Below are 22,933 nucleotides of genomic sequence, written 5' to 3' on the forward strand. Positions count from 1 at the left end.
CAGGCCAGAGGTGGAGAGGATTCATCAGAGACAGAGTGGGGAGCAGAACAGCAGACTGACGAAGTACACTGCTGAGGGGAGCAGCGGGCGGGTCAGGAGAGGCCAGCTGCACCATGTGGATCACATCTGGGGCGGGGATCAAACTCGCAAGGAATCTGCTGCCAGCTTCATGATGCTGCGCTTTAGCTTTAACTGCTGTCACTGAGGCCGGGAGTGGTCAAATTTTAAGATCCAACTGATAGACAAAGAACTAGAACAAAGTGTCTAATGTCTCCCTCACTTGCTTCTTTAAGATAAAGCTTCCACTCTAAGTGCAGATTTCCAATTCCTAAGAGATACTGATGTGCTCTTCCTGCTCAAACTGCAACTCACCAAACAGCCCTAAATAATGTCCAGTGATATTCTGCTCTTTTTCAAAATGACTACATTGATTTCATGCCTGAGAGTTTACTCACTTTAAGCCTATATATCAGATTCCAATTTCTCTTGAAGTTAAAATGATTACACTTGTGATATTTTATAAAAATGTTTATATTTATTACTAGGATTAACAGATGATAAGCTCTTAGACAATAACCCTAATTTTAGCCTTACAATGAATATTTTGCTTTACCATTAGTTGTAAAATTTATTACATTTGAAAAGAGTACAAATGTTACATAAAATATAAAGGAAATGGATGATGGATGGAATAAAAGAAAGCCTATTATCACATAAATTATTTGGAAATTTTAAAAGGGACCTGTAATTGGTGATAAGTCAAATGATCTGCTTTGTTCAGAATGACCTTTATTTATGCAAATAATGATTCTGTCTGAGCCTCACATCTCAGTAAATCCCTGAGATCAACTTGTGTCCCTGGTGCCTTCAGTAATTGGAAGGCCTGGGTTTATCATTCTCATCACCTTGCCCCAATTTAAATGGCCCTACCCAGGACCCTGGAGGCGTGGTAGATGGAGACAAGCTGAAGAGCTGGAAAGCAACTGAAGCTACTGAGACTTTATTGCACACTAGAGAATTTTCCCAAGAAGTAACTGGGGCTTTTGGATACAAACAGTGACATTTCAAAGTAGAAGGCAGAGACGTGTGTTAAGAGGGAAAGCTAGGACGGAACTGCAAGGCATGTTCTCTTGGAGAACAACCTGTTTACCTCTCATTAGGTAAGAGATGGTCAGTTGACATCTTCTGTGTTTCTCTGAAGCTCCCCAAATAAACAGCCAATACAAACTGGATTTTCAGAAGGGATTTTTCTATAGCAAAGAGAAGATAGCTAACATAAGTTGCTTATGATTTGCTCTTAAGTCCTTAATTTTGAAATTGGACTAATGCTTACTTTTAAGATTGTTGGGTTAAATGATGGAAACATGCAGAAATTGTGCCTGATACAAAGAAAGTTATAAATATTGACCATTACTCTTGAATACCCTGTGTTCAGAACCAGCTGCTGAATCCACTTTCCATTATAAAGTGAGCAAAGGCATCTAGGAAGAAATGGAGGCATGGTGTAATGAAGTACCTAGTTTAAGATCACACACCGGTTAAGTAGGGGAGCCAGCTTCAAAGCCAACGTGGAAAGTTAATAAAAAGGACCTCAAGGTTTCTGTAAAGCAATTCCAACCTAGGAATCCAAGTTCTCCAACAGTATAAGGGATGCTGAATACAATGAACCCTGTTCTCGAAGAGAATCCTGTCTTGGAACTGTATGAGTCTGGCCTTTCTCACACTCTAATTCTTGGTCCTGCTCCTTAGAATTGTTTAAAATGACTGAGGAAAATTCTAATGTGTGGAAATCAAGGTGTTCACTTTCCCCTCCATTTTGCGTTCACCAAACTCCGACATTCCAGTTGCTTTTCTTGCTGATGGTTTTGGGAAAGAGGGGTATTTATAGACACTTCTCCACAAGTGTCAGTATGTATAAAGTGGGAGGCATGACCACTGCTTAGATATCTCTTCCTATACACGAGAATTCAGCCTCCTTTCCTATTTATTCCCATCAGTGCACAAACTCAGTTATTCAAAAGAAAAATTTCTAACTGGAAAATAGGGCATTTTCCAGGGATTTGTGTGGTACGTAGGTTATGGCAACCTAAGTTACTAGATCCTTAGCAGTTATGTTTTGGAAATTCCTGCAGCCCTATCCTAACCCAAGCTGTGGGGACCTAGGTGTTTATGGATCTTAAAATGTACAATACTAACTCCAATTCATTCATTGTTAGGCAGTGATCTAGGTTGGGACATTAAGTAGTTAATTAACTTAGAAACTGATGAAGATGCTACGCCAATTTAGATACAGAATTCTAGGAGATTCCATTTGCTCACAGCCTGTGAATAGGATACTCCAGCGTGAGTCATTCTGTTATTTTAGTCAATTTGGAAAAGTCCTTTTAAATGTTCTAGTTTCATTTGGTAGTCTTTGAAAGGGCCAACATTAGTTCTTTACAGAATAAAGAAAGGGAGTTGCCCACACTGAGTGTATATAAAAGGATCTGTTCATGTTTAACACCCTGACCCGCTGCACTCAAGAACAAAGTAGTTTCCAAGGCAATCTAAAGTTACATCATTGCATTTATTTCCGTAACACATAGCAAATCGCACAAAAACACTTTACTATACTTCATCACTATATTTTCACGTAGAAAGCTGTTTCAGCAATGACCGGGCCCGTTCCTAGAAGCTTCATATCCGTAAAGACCACTGTAACGTGGAAGGAAACTGATTTACCTTTACACACGTTTGCTTTTAATATAGTGATTTTCGCTCTTCCTTTGATTGGGTGGGGGGCTCTGAAAAGAGCCTTTGGGTCTAAAGCGTTTCTGGAAACTCAAGGTGCCCGTCAAATCACTTGCCCTTGGCCTTGTGGTGGCTCTCGGTCTTCTTGGGCAGCAGCACGGCCTGGATGTTGGGCAGGACGCCGCCCTGCGCGATGGTCACGCGGCCCAGCAGCTTGTTGAGCTCCTCGTCGTTGCGGATGGCCAGCTGCAGGTGGCGCGGGATGATGCGCGTCTTCTTGTTGTCGCGGGCCGCGTTGCCCGCCAGCTCCAGGATCTCGGCCGTCAGGTACTCCAGCACGGCCGCCAGGTACACCGGCGCGCCCGCCCCGACCCGCTCGGCGTAGTTGCCCTTGCGCAGCAGGCGGTGCACCCGGCCCACGGGGAACTGCAAGCCTGCGCGAGACGAGCGAGATTTCGCCTTAGCGCGAGCCTTACCGCCCTGTTTACCCCGTCCAGACATTGCAAAAGAGCAAAAACCAAAATGAAAGCGAGCAAAAGCAAAATAAAAGTAAACAAACCCTGCGTAATTGATAAAACAAACTAATCCTTGAAGTTAGAGCCACACTGCTGCTTTTATAGGCATTTCCTGGAGAGTAAATTCCGCTTTCTGATTGGTTAGTAGTGAGACTCACTCAAGTAGCCAATAGAAAGGCTTCATTTCCATACCTCATTTGCATAGTACTGCCCATGTATGACAGACTTACTGTTTGTCTTCCAATTAACTAAGACGGGCTCTGAATTCCTCATTAGCATAGAGGCCCTATAAATAGCAGAAATCCACTCCTCACTTTCACTTTATTCTCGGTGTCTTGAGATTTCAAAATGCCTGAGCCGGCCAAGTCCGCGCCCGCCCCGAAGAAGGGCTCCAAGAAGGCGGTGACCAAGGCGCAGAAGAAGGACGGCAAGAAGCGCAAGCGCAGCCGCAAGGAGAGCTACTCGGTGTACGTGTACAAGGTGCTGAAGCAGGTGCACCCCGACACGGGCATCTCGTCCAAGGCCATGGGCATCATGAACTCGTTCGTCAACGACATCTTCGAGCGCATCGCGGGCGAGGCGTCGCGCCTGGCGCACTACAACAAGCGCTCGACCATCACGTCGCGGGAGATCCAGACGGCCGTGCGCCTGCTGCTGCCCGGCGAGCTGGCCAAGCACGCCGTGTCCGAGGGCACCAAGGCCGTCACCAAGTACACCAGCTCCAAGTAAACTCGCCAAGTCAGCGGCTTCACAACCTAACCCCAAAGGCTCTTTTAAGAGCCACCCACTTGTCCACAAAGAGAGCTGTAATCAGGTTTGTTTCGTGAAGCTGGGAGAAAATAGTACGCTTTATTTTTAAATGAAAGTACTGCCAGATGGTAGCCAGTTCTATTTTTCTTTGTAATTGGGCTTCATCCAACGTCTGGTGTCTGAACGCAAGTTCTGTAGGTGTCTGAGATTGTCAGAATGACCTATTTGAAAAGGTGAAGGTTCAAAGCTTGGGTATTTATCTGGACAGCTCTGAAAGGTAAGCTGAACTGAAGGTATAGAGGTGCCATCAAGATTAGGGACTGGGAGATTCCAAGTGTTTAACTGCAGTGCTAATAAAGCATGTTAGTTGGGGACATGCAGATTTTTGTTCTGTCGGGTTTTTTAAGCTGGGTTTGTAATTTGGTTATAAATAACTACTGAATCAGAAACAGGGACTCCACTCTCCATATAAAGCGAAATTTTAATAGTTTATAAGAATTTACTCGCAATATGGAATGCTCCAGGAGAGGGGTCTGATCTGAATACATGCCTTACTTTTTAGCAGGTCAACACAGTTTCAAGTGACAATTTCTACCAGCTTTAAATCTTATTTTTTTTTTTTTAACAACAGAAACAATTGGTCAAAGTTTGTATTTTAGGACTCAATTTTAAGCCAATTTTTTTTACCTTAATATGAAAGTAATTATACGTAGATACTAGTTTTAAATGGCTTATGTAAAGCCTGAAAAAGTAAGAGCAACAGCAAAATTGATTTTTTTTCTTAGGCTTTCTTGTGGTTTAAACTGGGGGAAGTTAAACTGAGTTTAATTAGTGGTCTGAGTTATTTTAGTTAAGAGAAACAATGCCATTTTTTCAAAGTTATTTAAGTATGTGGCATCTAATTTTAGGACAAAATTGAATTCTAGGGGGAGGGACAAAAAATTCTCATCGCGATAATTTTTGGACAGATTCTTGTCACGATGTAAAAATGTAAGCATAATTCAGTTGCACAGTCTAGGGTCTATCTTAAAAATCCTAATTAATTTGAATTTACTAAATTTCTCCCACTTGGTTTACTGGCTAGGTGAATCAACATTTTATTTAAAATTTCACATTGTAGATGATGCATTGAAATAAGTAAATTCAATAATAAAAGAATGTCATTTAAACAATAGCATAAATGTGTGTATGTCACAAATCATAAATCCCTATTATTTGTATAAAGACTGAATGTACTATATAGATAATTAAGACATTGAGTAAATTAATGCCTAATCTTTGGATACATCCACAAATTCTAAATTAAAGGGTGTAAGAAAATCCCTATTAAAGTCAACTTCATCTGTGGAAGTCTCTGATTTTCATGTAGTTTAGAACAGCCATAAGTTAACAGGGTAGAAAATGTACATGTGCCTTAGAAAAATGAAGATAGATAGGCTTTTTTTGCCATTTTGAATCTGTAAAAGGGATAAGCAGTGTGCAAGTCGGGGCCCAGAGGGACAGGTAGGTTTGGGACTGCCTGCCAGTTTTCGTAAGCCTGTGGGGGAACACTGCTGCTTATGTTTTAAGACTGTCTTGAAAACAAACAGCTTTGACCCTACCAATTACCACAGCAACAGAGAAATTACAAATATGCATAAAAATAATGGCTATGCTTTGTCTACTCATTAGAAAAATATTAGCTTGCTCGTGTAGTAAATTCAGTTTAATATGAATTGTCTTATTTATGCTGGCAAGGTAAATATACTTTAGGACTGAACTTAAATCCCTTGAATTCATTGTTATATGAATTAATCATTTTATTTATCTGTGATTTATTTGCCTATCTCTAAACACAAGCACAAAAAGTTACCTGTATTTGTCTGACGACACACCAAAAACTTTTCAAACGTGTAAAACTGCAGAATTCAAAGGGAACTTTGGAAATATTGTGTCTTTGATTTTTTTTTTCTCTTTTGCCTTAAATATTTGTCCATAAGTAATTTTTTAACAAAAGTTCTTCAATTCAAAGAGCTTTGTCCCATTCATAGGTTGTGTTTTAAATGCCATTCTAAAATAAAGCTGCAAGTATTTTCTTCCCCTTACATATCCATGCCGTATATATTCATATCTTAAGTAATCAGTTTTCTTTTACATCTTTACTTTTATATATCATGAAGTCAATATCTAAATTCAAAATAATAAAACTGTTATGATGTCTTTTATAAAAGAAAATTATCTCTGAGGTTTCCATGACAGTCGTTGGGTAACCACAGGTTTTATTTTCATACCTGAAAGGAAGCATCATAAAATAATAAGGCATGTTTGGTATTTTTCAGATACCACTTGTAAAATCACTGTTTCACCTACTTTTTATATAACTTTTTAATGTCCCATTCTAAATCCAGCCTCCTAACTTTCTTTTCATGTTAAATGTTCTAAAAGCTGTCCTCACACTAAACTTACTATATTCCAGTTTGTCTGCTTGAAGGTTTAACCCTAATTAGTGTTTTGCCCTATTATTTCTAAATTAATTATCTCAGAGTTAATTCAGGTGTACTTTTTCACTATTGTTTTCTAGCAACTATTTTATCAACAATAACTTAACTGTTTCATAACTCGGATATGTGTCACATTGCTCAAAGCTTGAGTTGACATATATTTAAAAAGAGAAATCCACAAATTGTAGACATTTAATTGTCTTTATAAGATGATTCATGAATTCATGGGCAGTATTCTGTCTGAATAGTTTCAGAGGTTACATGAAAAGGAGGTAATTTGTAGGCAGAAAAAGGGTAGGACAGGGTTATTAGCCAAAGAAAAGATTGTTTCAGGTAAAGTTGATGGAGTCCAGATGATAGGACCTGGTGTTTGGGGGTTTCATTAGCACATGTTCTTTGATGGAATAATTGTGGAAGTTAGTGCCTTGGTCTCAGATTGGATTGGACTTCTGACATCAGTAATCCTCTCTGCCTACCCCCACCTCAAACTGTTATAATCTTTTCTGACCCCATCAGTTTCCTGGAACTTCCCATAACTGGTATATTAAGGTGGCGGAAGAGGAAAGGGAGATAACAGAGGACTCCCTTTTGGACCTGCATTTATTTGTAACTTAACAGTATTCATAATAGATGTGCCTGAGGGTGTTCCTTATTTTCACTTGTATGAGAAAAAGGGAGTTTTCTTGTGAGAACAAAGGAATTTTCTGATTTATTCTTAAAGCTCAATCACATGGGGTGACAGTGGGGGAGGATAATTACTCATGAGAGACAAAGGAACAACTAGTTAAAATAAAAGGAAATGCTAAAGAAAATATCCCAACTGCAGTGCAAAAATGTAACACTTAGTGATTTAATCAGAGTCCATACAGTAATGACAATTGTCTCAACTGGTTTCTAAATTCAAAAAAATCCAACTATCCTTTCAATACAAATTGACTCTCAAAAATCTCATACTGCTTGTGTAGCCAACCCATCTCCAAACTATAATTAGGTAACAAAAAAGAATTTCAACAACAGACAAAAAGGAGTTCCAATTTTACAAAAATTTTCATTAGTGCTACTTTTTGACAAGTGAATGTATCTTGCCTTACTATAAATATCATAGCATAATGTAAAAGGGGTGGTTCCACGCTCCCTGCCCCTCTATTGAAAGGTGAAGCTGAGCAGAAGCTGAGCAGCAAGGGCAAGAGGAGACTTGGGGAATAGACTTGCAGGAGGTTCATCGAGCAGAGATCTGAAAAGAAGCCGTGCTTGCTTCTTGCACTAGATTTGGCCTTGCACTAGACCTTGGGAACAAGGAAGGAAACACTTGAAAGAGATGTGGGTGACACCCCTGGGGAGGCTGGCAATGGCAGACATTCTCTTGAGTTGCATTTTGGTGTTCTCCTTCCAGATGTGCCTACCCCTGCGGCCTCTTTCCTATGGGTCCCCTCTAGAAGGTGTCTTAGGCTTGGAGCAGGCTTTCAGAAGTGTCAACTTTATAACAATGCTGCAAAGGTCTATTTTCAGCACTTGCAACTATAAGCATTACTCTTAAGCTTCAGGACAGATAAATCTTTGATTCCAGTATAAACACATTAACAATCTTAACACTAGGTAGATACATACATTGAAACCCCAATCTAGGGCCGTTCCTGGTGGCACAACAGGTTAGGATGTATCACTGCAAGCAAGTGGCAGCTGTTTCAGTGCAAGTTGGATCTGGCCCCGGAGGTGACCCACATGATATTCTGGAATGGAAGCGTTTCCTTAGATCCAGAATAGGAAATTCTGTCCTTTTTCCACTGTATTCTGTTTTGTCCTCTCCTCCATTATCAATCTTTGCAACTATTAGATTTCAAATCTTGTCTTTCTAAGTATTAAAAAAAAATAGCAGAGCCTGGCATGTTCATTTTTATACATTCTTATCAAGGATCACAATACTTTGACTAAAACACCCTAAACAAAAATGTCACTTAATTTATTTTTGACAAAGGCTCGAATTTGAACTAAAGTATTACTGTATTTGTGATGCTTCATAATTTGTTGCCCTCCCCTTTATCTAATATGCAGATGACTACCATCCAGGGAAGAGACTAAGCCTAAAAGTTACACAGCTACGCTCAGACATATATGACCACTCCTCTTGACCAAGTGGAGGAAGTGAGCCTCTGATGCTCAAATTATGACCCACCTGAGATGAAAGTGCCTGGAAGATTGGTGAGATGTTACCTGGAAGCAGCCCAACATACATGCTCAAATCTAGAGTTTTGAGAAGAGCCCTGATTATTTTCTCAGCAATCCCTCCTTGGTCTCTGCAAAACAGGTTGTGCATACAACACCCTTTTCTCATTCCAGTACAGTTTTCAGGCTTTTTGCTCCCTTCTTCTGTTGTATAAGTCATTTTTTTCTGTACTGTTGGTTGACAACTATTACTTGACATATCTTGTACACAAGCAAACATTGTGCTAACAATGAACTAAATGCCTTTGAGTTCTTGTTTGGCAAACTTACCTACTCTGAGCCTGAAAGGTGGTAATGATTACCTACTCAGGAACATGGATTAACTGAAATAGCAAATCTAAAATGCTTATCCCCAAAATGGTAGCTGTCAATACCATGCTGCACAGCCTTGCTCTGTGATAAAAACCAGTGTAGCCATTGGAGACAGAATCTCCCAAGGTTGAACCCCCAGTTCCCCACTTTTCGGCGGTGAGATTTTGAAGTTAGTCACTTAATCTCTGTTCCTCAGCGCTCTCATCTCTGTCTTGAGGATGATGGTGATAGCTCTACCTTCTAGATGTTTGTGAAAATAGATCTTTAGTGCTTAGGAAACACGGACAAGCACCTGCACAAGCACCTGGCACAGTAGGCGCTCAGGTCTGCCCCCAGCCCTGAGGGACTGTGCTCTGGCTCTTGTTCCTCTGCTGCTAGGGAGCCATCTCCAGTGACTGTCCCCTTGGAAAAGAGCAAAGTCGCCAGCCTTTCAGAGCTTCCAGCTCAGTTGGGAAAGGCAAACAACATACAGTAACTACATGGGATGACATGCAGAAAAAGAGGGATCTGGAATGGCAGTAGATGAAATTGCACGCTGACGTTTGTTAAAACACCTAATAGAACAATAATAGCAAACACTGGTGGGTGCCAGTCACTGTTCTAAACCTCTTATATAAAGTGAATGAATTCTCAAATTACAAAATCTTAGCAGGAAGTCACATTGCAGGCCTCGGAGGAAGGACCAATTGTAGAGGAATCAAAGCTCTGGGTTCTACCAGTTCCTCCTCCTCCAGCACCATCATAGCTACCCTCCTTCAGGTGTGAGTTTGCAGGGTGAGGTGTGAACGTGAGCATGCTGGGGGAAGAATTTGGGCTCCCCTGGTTACAGTCCTTACATTTTTCTTTTCTTTCTTTTTTTTTCAGATTTATTTATTTATGCATACAAGAACAGGAGTGCCAGCCAGAGATACAGTAGGTGAGAGGATTCACCAGAGTGGGAAGCAGAACAGGCAGATCGACTGAAACACATTTCTGACATAAGGTGTGAACTCTGATAATAATCGTTTAGTGCTTTAAACTGTTGCATATATGGTGCATTATTATTTAAAGGGTCTTTTTGCAACAGTGTTTAAGAAAACTTGTGGCATTTGGAATTAAGACTGTTCAAATGCTACATTGTGCATCTGTTTAAAGCACTAGTGGAATATCAGTTAACACCTTACATCAGCAGTGATGGTCATTGATCTTTGGAGTAAGCTGTGCCCCTCACCAGCAAAAGAGAGACAAAAATGCCTCTATTCATGTCATGCCTATCCCTTGCTCTGTCCCCAGGCAGGTCTTTCTTAACATATGCCTAGATTTGACTGTGATATATTCACAGATATGCACAAAACATGCAACAAAAGCTTCTGTCTTTGTAAAATGAAGTGAGGGCAGATGTTGGAAGTGTCAAATATGAGTCACAATTAAAAGTTCTCTGATTAGCCAAATGTGTACACACTCCCACCACACTAATGTCAGCTCACAGGTTTTTTTTTTTTTTTAAGATTTATTTATTCGTACAGAACTGGGGTACAGGCCAGAGATTTGGAGGGTGAGAGGATTCACCAGAGACAGAGCAGGGAGCAGAACGAGCAGAACTGAGGAAGTACACTGCTGAGGAAAGCAGTGGGTGGGTCAGGAGGGGTCTGCCAGCCATGTGGTCACCTCCGGGGCAGGCAGGGGTCGAACTCATGCTGCAGTGGCTTTAGCTTCTTAGTGCTGCGCTTTAACCCGTTGTGCCACCAGGGAGGACCCAGCTCACAGCTTTTAAAGAAGATTCACCAAACAGCCCTGAATTGGCTTTGAATTCCTGGGGAATATAAAAGATTTGCCTTTGCTTACTTGTCAAAGGGAGGAAGAAAATATTTATACCACCTCAAGGAAGACACTAAGTACTTACTTGGGTACATTTTCTTCAAATTTTTTTAAGATTATTTATACATTCAAAACTGGGGTACAGGCCAGAGTTGCAGGGATGGTGAGCATTCACCAGAGACAGTGGGGAGCAGAACAGGCAGATTGACAAAGTACACTGCTGGAGGAGCAGAGGGAGAGACAGGAGAGGTCTTTTGGCGGCCATGTGGGTCACCTCCCTGTCTAGGGCTCAAACTGGAGCTGCAATTGCTATGGAGAGGTTCTTAGTGCTGTGCTTTAACCAGTTGTGCCACCAGAGAGGGCCCTACTTGGGTACATTTCCATTAGATATGTTTCTTTTATTTATTTAAAAAGAGCGGGGGAGGAGGGAGATGATATCATCTGCCAACAGCAGGGAGGAATGAGCAATGGGGAGAAGGGAAGTTTCTGGGATAAGGAACATGACCTCTTCAACCTGTCATTGTGTGAAGCCCAGAAGGTCCCAAAGGCTCACCCCTAAGCACCCATCTTACACACTCCCTACTATCTAGTTTTGGTCATTGTGTCTCCTTTGGGAAAAGCCCTGACCTGACAGATGTCCTACTCACACTTCCGGACTTAGCTTAAATGTAGTGTACAGGACACTGACAGGATCATACTTATCCTTTATTGAAGAGTATACAATAGAGGTTCAAATGCTGGTGGGTGTGGGTTTACTACAGAGGATTGTCATTCAATAGCTGTGTCTCTTAGGCAGCTCAACTTTCTTTAATTTCTTCACCAAAAAGCAGGGGGAATGATACTAGGTATTTCATAAAGTTGTTGCACGATTAAGTGCATTGATGTGTTTAAAGTGCATAGGACAATGTCTGGCACAAACCAAACACCCAAGGAACAATAGCCACCACCACTATTGTTCTCTGAGTCAAAATCACTATCCGCTAGCTGATGAATTATAGAATGGTATTAATCAATCACTCTCTTTTCACAGGAGAAGGAAACAGGTTTACACGTGAGTTTTCCTACCACTGGTCACCGCTGGACACATCTCACAAATAAACCAATGAAAATGAGTGATACTAAAAGAAGATGTATGGAGATATTTTTAACAGTCACGGAAAGAATAATGACTACGCGGCGAAACACTTTTTATCTGAGTATAGAAATATTAAATATTCATTGTGGAAAATTGTGAAAAGAACGTGATACACCTATAATAAATATAGAATATAAAGTAAATTGTATTGTGCTATATATGTAAGGTTTATGATTAGAAATAATTTTCTATGATTTTTATCATTATGTAGTTGTGTGTTATTGGTTATTGAGACAGAGTTTCATTTTTATAGAGTATAGATCCTACAGATTATGGATCTGTATACCTGTATCTATTTAAATATTTGATTATTTCCCTAGACTATACCCTTAGAAGTAGAAACATTAAATCACATGGTAGAAATCTTTTTTAGGGCTCTTAGCATATATATAAACTGCTAAAGGCCATCCAAAAAACCCATATCAACATAATATGAAAATTCCTGTTTTATAGCATTCATATTTACGCTGAAAATATTTTTAAAAACATTGTTTAGTTGATAGGCCAAAAATCATGATAATTTCATTTTGCCCATGTTGTTATGAGCCATGAGAAATAATGGGCATAATTGTAATCCTTCCATGGAGGCACTACATGAAGAATAAGTATGATTTCAGTAAGACCAAAAAGCTAGTATTTTTCAGGTATCTGCACTGAAATAAAAACCATTTGGCTGTGTGTAAGTAAAAGGACTTTACCTACATTTTCTCTGATAAGCTTCCTAACTATTCCCTGAGAAAGCTATCTGTTACTGATTGAATTATGCCCTTCCCAACTTCATGCTGACCTCTTAGACTTCATGTGGCCATATTTGAGGATAGAGCTTTTAGGAAGTGATTAAGATTAAAGAGATCATAAGGGGCGGAAATTGTGCTAATCTGACAGGATCAGTAACTTCATTCGAAGCCAGGGAGAGATCCCACTCCCCTGAGAGACCATGTGATGATCCAGCCAGAAAGTCAAGAAAAGAGCCCACCCCTGAACTCGGCCTGCTCGACGTAGGGTTTCCTGCCTCCAGAGCTGTGAGGAAATCAATTTCTATAGTTGAAGTTACCCAGACCATAGTTAGTATTTTATACGATAACTTGAACAGGCTAATGTAGTGTCATTATACCTTACTCACAGGAGAAATAAGTCAAATTTGCCCAAAGTAATAAAAATCAGAACAGGCAAGGTGGGAAACTAGTCAGTTGTCCTTATTCCAAGACAGACTTCTCTGTTCCACAGGCAAAGAACTTCATGATTCAAGAGTCAGCATTAGACCAGATGAATGCCCAATCCCAAATACATATGCACTGACCACAGGTCAATAGGAACAGATGTATCATGAAAAACTAAAATGCAAATGATGTACAAAATGGATTTTGAATGACATAAAGCATGAGGATCTCAGAGTCCTGAAGGGGTTGGCACATGTGGGGTAGCACGTGCTCACACAGTTTTGATGGAGGGGGACTTTGTCACAGAGTAGTGGCTGAGTTGGGTAAATAAACTGGAAGTCTATATGCTTTTTTTTTTTTTTAATTTAAAAAAGATCTGTGTGGGCCCTCCCTGGTGGCGCAGTGGGTTAAAGCACAGCACTAAGCGGCTAAAGCCACTGCAGCATGAGTTTGATCCCCGCCTGCCCCGGAGGTGACCACATGGCGCAGCAGACCTCTCCTGACCCGCCCGCTGCTCCCCTCAGCAGTGTACTTCGTAGATCTGCCTTTTCTGCTCCCCACTCTGTCTCTGGTGAAGCCTCTCACTGCCCTGCACCTTTGGCCTGTACCCCAGTTCTGTATGTGAAAATAAATCTTTAAAAAAAAAAAAGATCTGTGATAAAGCTGGAATTTAGCTTTACCTTGTATATATGTTGCCATTCATTGGATATGCCTGGATAAACCCCTCACACATCTCACACATCAGGCACTGTTCCCAGAGTATTCAGCAGTCTACATGGGATTCAAAGCTCTCAACACATGAAATTTGCATGCTCATGGAGAGGTTCCACCCACCAAGTCAGTATTTGTATATAATTTATGCAGGCACTATGTCTCCTATACAGATACATGACACAAGCTATGCAACCTCTGTCGTCAGACACGGTCCGGATGGAGGGGAATTGCTCTGAAAAATCAGACTTTCCACGCTAACATGTGTTATGACCTCCCTTTTTTGTATAATCGTAATATCAAAATATTCTGAGCAATTTTCAGCTTACAGTTGAGTTGCCTCAGCTGCATAAGGCCTCCCTGCTTTGACAAGCAAGCACTGCACCAGGGTGAAAAAATTCCTCTGAAGTCAAAAGTAACTTGACAACTGGCTGATAAATAAAAGCAAAGGAGCTGTTTCTGTGAAGTCTCTCTCACTGCCAATGGAGGAAACCCAAATCTTATCATTCTACTATCTCACCTAGCCTTCTATTCAACTTCTGAAGAATTACTCAAACTTCCTACAAACTGCCTTTAGATGTGGAAATTCATCCAGGTTGCCTGTATTAAAACTAGCCAGGTTTTTTACCTGCTACATTTCAAAGCAATCCACAAAAGTCTTCTGGCTAGTCTTTCAGGATTCTACTATCTAGTCTTTAGATAAGGAAATTCACCTATGTCTCCTATTCAGAGCGAATATGTCTAGACCTCAAGGAAACTCACTTAAAACCTCTTAGCAAGTTTCTTCAAAGAACTTTTTGGAAACTTGATTTGCAAGAAATTTCCTCTTCCTGCCTCCCAGGATGTCTCAGGGAGAAAAAAACATTAGGTAATAGATAAGATTTAAGGGACTTTATTTTTTATCAATCTCCACTATAGTAATATTAGTCATAAACTTTGTGCACCTATATACCTGTTTTTTAACCTTGATTGATTTTAGAATGTTATAATCTCAAGTAAAGGTCAAAATAACCCCATACTATTCTTAGAAAAATGATGATTGTGATCTCAACCTCTTTCATATGCTAATGCCACCCCCCTGCCTGCTTGAAATGTATAAAATAAACCTCTGCTGAAGGCAGAGCAGGAAGATTTGCACCCAACTCCGACTCCCGTGTCTTCCTCACTCCCACTCCCCTTTACTCCCCAATTTTTAGAATATTGCCTCGCCGACGTCTTTCCCACCTTGAGACCCTGCCTGTGTCAGCTGCTCGACAGCCTGAAATCGGGGTTGGTCCCCCACAGATACACATCTACAGTAGGTTATCCAGGAAGGGATTTGTTTTTCCCAGTTAGCAGGTAGGTTGGGCTGGTTTTGCAAGGTCTGTGAGGGGGTCACACCCAAGCTGCTCAAGCATGCAGATTCCAGGCAACATTTAGCGTTCCACTTTGTGGTCCCCTGCAGCACCTCTGGGATGGGATGTACATTTTCTCCAAGGTAGAAGGGGGCTGGGGCAAGGTTACATAGGCATGGGAGCTTCTTATCAGTAAGAAAAAAGTTTTTGCTTTTTCTGACAAGTATGTATTATGAATTAAAATGCAACAGAAATTTTCCCCAAAGTTCTAATGACATGTCTCCCTTTTTTCAAAGATTGGCTCCTTAAGCATCCATGTAGCTTGGAAAAATATTTTCAGCTATCCTGGCAGTGAACTGTTCATAAAACTTGTCAGCATTAGGCATGCTAATCACAAATTTAGAAACAGCATAATATGGGTATGGTTTTACTTGCATATCAATAGGTAATAAGAGGTAGAATGTCAGGGAAGACAGAAATAAGATCACCTGAACAACTCCTCCAGAGGTTTTCCAACTACGGAAATAGCTTTTCTTCCAGGTCAGAAACTTCTAGTACACTCTAAGTAAGTCTTGGCCCAGAATTTAGTGCCTCTCTCCTCTGACAAGTTTTCCAAACCTCCTTGAAGATGCACAGCTGACAATGAAGCAGATGAAACGGAATGAACAGGCCATACAGGTCCCTCTGACTCAACAGAGAAGACACCTCCCCTACTAGAATTTTATGACTTCCTCATAAAATTCTGGGCGTATTATTGTTTTGAATAATGATTTAATGACCTAATAATTGTTACTGCATATGCTCAGCTCTTACCTTCCATAATAGGAAAATGGTAATTGCTTTCATTTAGAGACCAAGTAATACTTGTTTATAATTAAAAAGATGGGTTTTGTACATGCCTCAGTGCCAAAGCAGTATCATACCTGCATATAAATTCTTAAAGACTTTTAGAGACAATTTTTACAAACATGAAATTATTTACATGCCCTTCTATAAAACAAACAAAACAATTATGCAATAGTTGAACAAGCAGTCAATCAAAAATGATTTCTTCAAAAGTGAAGAAAAAAGTCGAAAAAAAGAACCAAGGTTAATTGTGAAATAGCATCTGTAAAATGGTTGAAAATCAAATATAAAGTTCAAAAATAGTTATTTAAAAAGAATAGTTATTAAAAAGGGATAACTCTATCCAAAGGCAGGTCTAAGTCTTAGATCAGGAAATTCCCAAAAATGTGTAGATTAGGAGTGCTGGCAAGTGAAAAGAAATCAAATTATAGGGACTTTGATAAAATGCATCTGTGATCTAAGGAGAAACTTTTGGAAACTGAGGTCTTTCTTTAGAAGAACCTACACTAATACACTAGTAGTGTATTAGTGAATGTAGACTCAGTCTTATGATTTGCAGCCAGCATTAAAAAAGAAAAAAACTGAAATAGAATGCATCAGAATTCAGGTATTTAACATAGCATTATTTTCTGAACTTCTGTTCTAGCTGTATGTATATATGTGAGTTGTCTGCATGAAATAGAGATTTTTTTTAAACCTCACTTCACAATCAAGTTTAAATCTCATTATTTAACTTCTGCTTCAGAAATATTTCAAGTTTACTCTTTCCCCATACTTCCCAACTCCCTTCCCACACAGACACAAAGACACACTCCCTTTTCTTCTGAAAACTATTGCAACGGATTACCAATCACTCACATTAGGTCCTTCTCTAGAACAAACATGGAGTCCAGAGCCAAGACAGAAGCAGCAATACAACAAATCAACAATAATGCATAAATTCTCTCCTGAAAAGCCTCAAGTGGCTTCCCAACCTGCAAAATAGATACCAAATACCATATACAGGAATTTGGAGGTCACCACAAGATGATTTTTGTGATGAAATCTTGGGCACTGTCCACACTACATGCTTCCCTGAGCAACTACGTACTGATGAACAAACTTGGATCCAGATCTCTCACCAATGGTGAGCCCTGAGACAAACGCACAGAGGCATTGTAGGCAATGTCCCAACAACCCTTTTCCCACAATTACTGAAGGCACACCCGCCAATTTTGAGTCTGTGGCTCCCACTTCAGGTAAGTGTTCCTGCCTTAGATAATTGAAAGCAGGGGACTTACTTGTTTCTTTGAGCATTTGGGGTAGGGCTCTGAAAATGAGTGTGGTGGTTGGGAGTTGAATAGCCGAGTCCTTAGCAAAACTCAGGGTCACCGAGTGACCTCGTAGCATGGAACCAGCCACAAGAGTGATTTTAGCCAAGTAGTTATCATAAATTAGGTCCATGCTACTCCATTCTCCATGGTCTTCTATCTAAGTGCAGAGACCAATGAGTGGCTTTAGTCAAACGCAGCCCACATGCATTGTAGATTATGATTTACTAGATTGTGTTTGCGCAAGCATGATTAGGTAGTCCCCTGAAGTTTTCACACCACGTCATAAGCATTACCTATGTCCATGCTGAGACTTCTGAGCTCTGTGTTACTTTCCTCACATACACAAACCATTTTCTATCAAATTCTGGGCGTGAATAACTTATTTTCTCCACAGATTGAAAGCCAAACATTTGCAAAGTCATTCAGAAGAGATGAGATAATTCTCCTACTCGAAACTACTTTTAAATTTATAAGGAAAAGAGAAAGTTTCACTCCTTTCCCTGAATTTTGCTGAAAACCAAGGACTTTATCGAATAGTTTTGCCAGGAAGAAACATTTTTCGTTAAAAAGTGAAAACACGATTGAAGTCTGAGTCTCCAAGGATCGTTCGGCATGGAACCTGGGCTATTTTGTGCAGAGGATTTTTACAGGATTCAATTTTTTGGTGTAAAACAAACACAAATGCTCCTCCCCAAGGGGCGGGGCGGTGCCTGAGCAGCGCACCAATCACAGCGCGCCCGGCTCTATATAAGGCCTGAGGCGTCGCGACTTTTCGCGCCTCTGCCAGGCTCTTCCTACTTTTCTTCTTCCCTGGTATGTCTGAGACTGCTCCCGCAGCTCCGGCAGATCCTGGTGTAGCTTCTATGGAGAAACCTCCAGCAAAGAAGCGAGGGAAGAAGCCGAGTGGCCTGGCCAGTGCAAGTCACAAGACCCCGAGTCCTTCGTTGTCCAAGTTGATTACTGAGGCGCTCTCGGCGTCTCAGGAGCGAGGGGGCATGTCCTTGGCAGCGCTCAAGAAGTCCTTGGCGGCGGCTGGCTACAATGTGGAGAAGAACAACAGCCGCATCAAGATTGGCCTCAAGGGCCTGGTGAGCAAGGGCACTCTGGTGCAGACCAGGGGAACCGGTGCTTCCGGGTCCTTCAAGCTGAGCAAGAAGGTTACTCCAGAGCCCCCCAAGGGCAAGGTCAAGAAGCCCGCTTCTGCCAAAGCTAAGAAGGTGGTCTTGGACTCCAAGTCTCCAAAAGGTACCAAGACCAGCAAGAAGGCCAAGAAGCCCAATGCAACAGCAGTCAAGAAACCTGGCAGAAAAGCCAAGGCGGCCAAGGTTAAGTCGCAGCAGAAGAGCCCTGGGAAGGCAAGGGCTGGCAAGCCAAAACCGGGGAAAGCCAAGATGGCCCAGCAGAAGACTAATCCCCGGAGAGCAGCCTCGAAGAAATGAGCTTTTTGAAGGCAACTTTACTACAGAACCCAAAGGCTCTTTTCAGAGCCACCTAAATAATCATAAAAGGGCGTAACTCTAGTTACTTCCTCGTAACTCTTACTGGTGTTTTGTTTCCCTAAGATTTATTTGTGCGTACAGAAATGAGGTACAGGCCAGAGGTGGCAGGGGTGGGGTGGGATGGGTGGGGGGGGGGGTTTGTCAGGCGATTCAGTAGAGACAGTGGGGAGAGCGGGTGGACTGAAATAAACACTGCTGAGGGGAGCAGTCTGCGCTACGTGGGCCATCTCACACCCACAACCCCGCCGGGGATCGACCTCATGTTGCAGTGGCTGCGTAGCCTCATACTGCTTTGCTTCCCCGTTGTGCTGCCAAGGAGGGTCCAAGAAGATCATTTATGATGGGGTAATAACAGGTTTCTTTAGCCACTCGGTGAACATCTGCAGAGGTTAAAGTGGTAGGCCCTTTAGGTATCCATTCCAAGACAGGCTTATGCAGTGTAACAGGCTGGCATGGGGCGCAAGACTTGGAGGTCTAGTGCTTTGCGTGGGCCATATCAGGGTTTTGCTCAAATACGTCTTCACTGTCAGGTAAGTTTGCTGTATTTGTTGGTGCCATCCATCTAGAGAATCTTAAATTCTCTCCATGTCCATGGACTTATAGGGACCAATGAATAGAATGCAGGTAACCAAAAATTTGAGTCTGGGTGAAAGTTTACCTCTTACTAGTTCACTAGTGATAGAAATAAAAACCAAGGTTTTTCACAACTGCAAGAACTTTGAAATATTTACGCTCATCTCTGAGGTACCCTAGTTTAGATGCTACTTGGTAAAGTAAGGAACGACATCGTTAAAAAACATTTACAATTGGGCCCTCCCTGGTGGCGCAGCCGGTTAAAGCACTGCACTAAGAAGCTTAAGCCACTTCCGCATGAGTTCGATCCCGCCTGCCCCCGAGGTGACCACATGACCACATGACGTGGCAGACCTCTCCTGACCCGCCCGCTGCTCCCCTCAGCAGTGGACTTCGTGGATCTGCCTGTTCTGCTCCCCGCTCTGTCTCTGGTGAATCCTCTCACCCTCCGCATCTCTGACCTGTACCCCAGTTCTCTATGAATAAATCAATAAATCTTTAAAAAAAAAAAAACATTTACGATTGGTTGATTGCAATCATGTCTATTTTATTTGTGAAATGACTATAAACGTCTCCAAATCTTAACTTCCCAGCCTCAGTATTAATCCTAAAAGCAACCGAAATCTTGGAGGCTGAGGTGATGGCACAAAAAAAATTGCTTCCATTAAGAGGCACTCAGGGTGAGTTAAAGCATTTTTTTTAAAACTGGCTTTCACTTTATTTGTGATCTACCATTCTTGAAGCTCACCGGGTAATTTAATATTGTTAGTCATCTGGGTCTGTTTTTTGAACAAAGCCCAGTGCAAAACTAGTGCTTTCAGACAAGTGCATGTTCTAGGGCGAGATTCAAGATTTAGCTTTACCAAACGAATTTACATAATGGGGCCTCTGGGGGGAAGAACTAAAGATAATGGTTCAATCTGTGTAGTCACAATCACTGCTTTGCTTGTGCAAGGTAGTGCTCATTTCCCTTCTAAATTGTAGTAGCCACAGGGCAGGAATATGTCACTTTCTCTGCAAGGCAGTGAGCTGCTCAGTGGACTGATTTGACTGTCAATGGGCCTTATTTCAATAGCAGAAGACTGGTTTACACTTGAGGTTAAAAAAATTAACCATTTTCCCAAATTCTAAGTGTAGCAAAGAAGCCCTTTATTGTTTCTGCCCACAAAAAAAACGTGAATTTTGGCCGCTGCAATCGAAAACTGCAGCACCCCACTACTTTGTCCCCGAAATGCCTTCATTTATATGGTTGTGCGCGATGAATTCATGGGTATAAACAAGTCCTCTGGCCAACCAGTGACCATCAAGTTAACTATGATGCGGATACTTCCTCGTTTACCAGTGGCTTTTTGGCATGCTGTCATGTTATCTATTTCCCATTTGCCAGACTAGTGTCTTGCTACCTAGAAACCGCCTAATAACCTCAAACCCAATGTTCCCGCACCGTGTTAACAGCCCTTTAAGAGACTATGTGGGCGGCCCTGAAAAGGGCCTTTTGTTTCTTTCCACGAATGTATGGCGGTGCCTTTACTTCAGCCGCCGAAGCCGTAGAGCGTGCGGCCCTGGCGCTTGAGCGCGTAGACCACGTCCATGGCCGTGACCGTCTTGCGCTTGGCGTGCTCGGTGTAGGTGACGGCGTCGCGGATCACGTTCTCCAGGAAGACCTTGAGCACCCCGCGCGTCTCCTCGTAGATGAGCCCTGAGATGCGCTTGACGCCGCCGCGCCGGGCCAGGCGGCGGATGGCGGGCTTGGTGATGCCCTGGATGTTGTCGCGCAGCACCTTGCGGTGGCGCTTGGCGCCTCCCTTGCCGAGACCCTTTCCGCCTTTACCGCGACCAGACATGACTGTCTTTTCCGTGACTCGCAAAACGCGACGCAGCCATTTAAATAGCACTACTGCGGACCTGATTGAGAACCAAAGGAGCAGGCGGGGCTCTTCCAAATTGTCGTCATGGGGGTGGTGCCAGGTAAGTGACTAGGAAAGCTTCAGTGTTTTGATTGGCCAATGAACCGCCCACTTCACTGGCGGCTCAGGAGTGGTTCGTACAGATTTCATTGCGCTGAAAAGATTATTTCTCCTTTTATTTCCCCCCTCCCCCCCATGCAATCACGGTTCCTTTTCATCTCTCCCCCCACCCCAATCCAATCGCGAATCGAATGTACTGATAATCAGCTCAGAGGAGCTGAGGTAAGAGGTCAGCTTCCTGTTGGTTTTGTTCCCACCTGGTAGCTAGCTAGTAAGGTAGGTAATGGCTCCTAGGTCAGTAGCGAAACATTGTGTTAGGGTGGGTTTAGAGGTCAAAAAGGTACCTTCCCAGTCCTTTTATTCTTACTTAAACAAAGCATACTGAAAATTAAGGGGTTTAGAATAGGCCTCTCTAGCATGTCACTTGATGTGTGTGTTATTTACAGCTGAAATCAGTGGAGGTCCTCTAGTTCATGACAAACTTATCACTCCTTTACTGAGAAGAAAGAACTAGGAGTCTTACTCAAAATTAGAGTTATTATCAGAAATCATCATCCATACGAAAAATCATCAAAATTAGAGTTATTATCAGAAATCATCATCCATACGAAAAATCTCTCACTATGACAGGGCAACTGTCGGATTACCTAACATCTACCTGTTCATCTCTCGGTCCTGTGAATGTACCTTCTCACCCCTGTGAAGCCCCATTTCTCTATCCCATTCCTAAGCTATATGCCCTACCTCATTTCTGTACTGGACTCTCTCATATCCTGGTACGCAGGAAACTTAATATGTTTTCCTCATTAATCTAATGTTGATTTGAATTTTTAACCAGCCAGAGCAAAACAAAAGATGGGGGGTGGCCGATGGGGGGTTGAGAAAGAGGGGACGGAAACAAAAAGAAGAATTTCAGATTAAAGTCTTACTTCTCTCCATCATTCAATTATTTACGCGGTGACTACGTTCTCTGCAAAAGTCTGAAAGGGAGCATAATCTCTTGACTGTCTTTCAGGGTCTGCAATTATGAACAACTCCTGTCCTCCTGTATTAATCCCCTTTCAACCTTCTGCAGTTTTTAGAGACAAGGCCTTTTTTTGTTGACTTGGGGAATAATCTTAGTGTGGGGCTAATACTTGATTAAGGTCATTACAAAGCCTTCCTGACAGGATTCTGATAAGATTATTAGTGTTTTAAACAAGATTAATTCCCTACACACACACACACACACACACCCACCCTTTTTTTTAAGTAAAACTAGAATAAAATGAATTTGAATCTTGTTTGAAAAGAGGAACTTATTAAATCAAAATTTTCTTCCGTAAGCTTTTGAAAATGTACTTGGTAACAGTCACGCTGCTTAAAAAAGAAAAAAAATGCATTTCCCTCTTTCTGGTTCAAAAATAAATGTCTATTTGTGTACTTAGAATTTGAGTATGGCCTGAGAGACGTTGTAATTTCATATTGCTGTACTTTTAGCCATCAAAACCAGGGTGGGCTCGTTACTCAGATAAAAAGTGGAAAGGACCAGGAAGGAAAAGGCCCAAGAAAGAACTGTGAGTCTCTGAATGGCATAGGGTTTGTGACA

At 41.7% G+C, this 22,933-nt stretch overlaps 4 protein-coding genes across 4 annotated transcripts in view; 2 read left to right on the forward strand and 2 right to left on the reverse strand.

Moving 5' to 3' along the window:
- Positions 1-1,179: 1,179 nt before the first annotated feature.
- LOC101620824 (histone H2A type 1-C) lies at positions 1,180-3,283 on the reverse strand. The gene is made up of 2 exons (XM_004694862.2): positions 2,722-3,283; positions 1,180-1,250 (listed from the first exon to the last, which is right to left on the reverse strand). Exon 1 carries the CDS (start codon positions 3,229-3,231, stop codon positions 2,839-2,841), a length of 393 nt encoding a protein of 130 aa, XP_004694919.1. The 5' UTR covers positions 3,232-3,283; the 3' UTR covers positions 1,180-1,250; positions 2,722-2,838.
- Positions 3,284-3,590: 307 nt separating this feature from the next.
- Positions 3,591-3,978, forward strand: LOC101621059 (histone H2B type 1). Its single transcript, XM_004694863.1, has one exon. The coding sequence runs from the start codon at positions 3,594-3,596 to the stop codon at positions 3,972-3,974; it is 381 nt and encodes a 126-aa protein (XP_004694920.1). The 5' UTR covers positions 3,591-3,593; the 3' UTR covers positions 3,975-3,978.
- A 14,143-nt stretch (positions 3,979-18,121) lies between these two features.
- On the forward strand, positions 18,122-18,745 carry LOC101621299 (histone H1t). Its single transcript, XM_004694864.1, has one exon. It carries the CDS (start codon positions 18,122-18,124, stop codon positions 18,743-18,745), a length of 624 nt encoding a protein of 207 aa, XP_004694921.1.
- A 2,165-nt stretch (positions 18,746-20,910) lies between these two features.
- The window catches only part of LOC101621539, a 38,622-nt gene continuing 36,599 nt past the window's right edge, over positions 20,911-22,933 (reverse strand). The window contains exon 12 of the mRNA XM_012734165.1: positions 20,911-21,283. Coding sequence (XP_012589619.1) covers positions 20,911-21,283 — 373 coding nt within the window. The remainder of the gene's footprint in view (positions 21,284-22,933) is intronic.

Source organism: Condylura cristata, unplaced genomic scaffold (genome assembly GCF_000260355.1).
Source record: "Condylura cristata isolate star-nosed mole 26May11 unplaced genomic scaffold, ConCri1.0 scaffold00048, whole genome shotgun sequence".
NCBI lineage: Eukaryota > Metazoa > Chordata > Mammalia > Eulipotyphla > Talpidae > Condylura > Condylura cristata.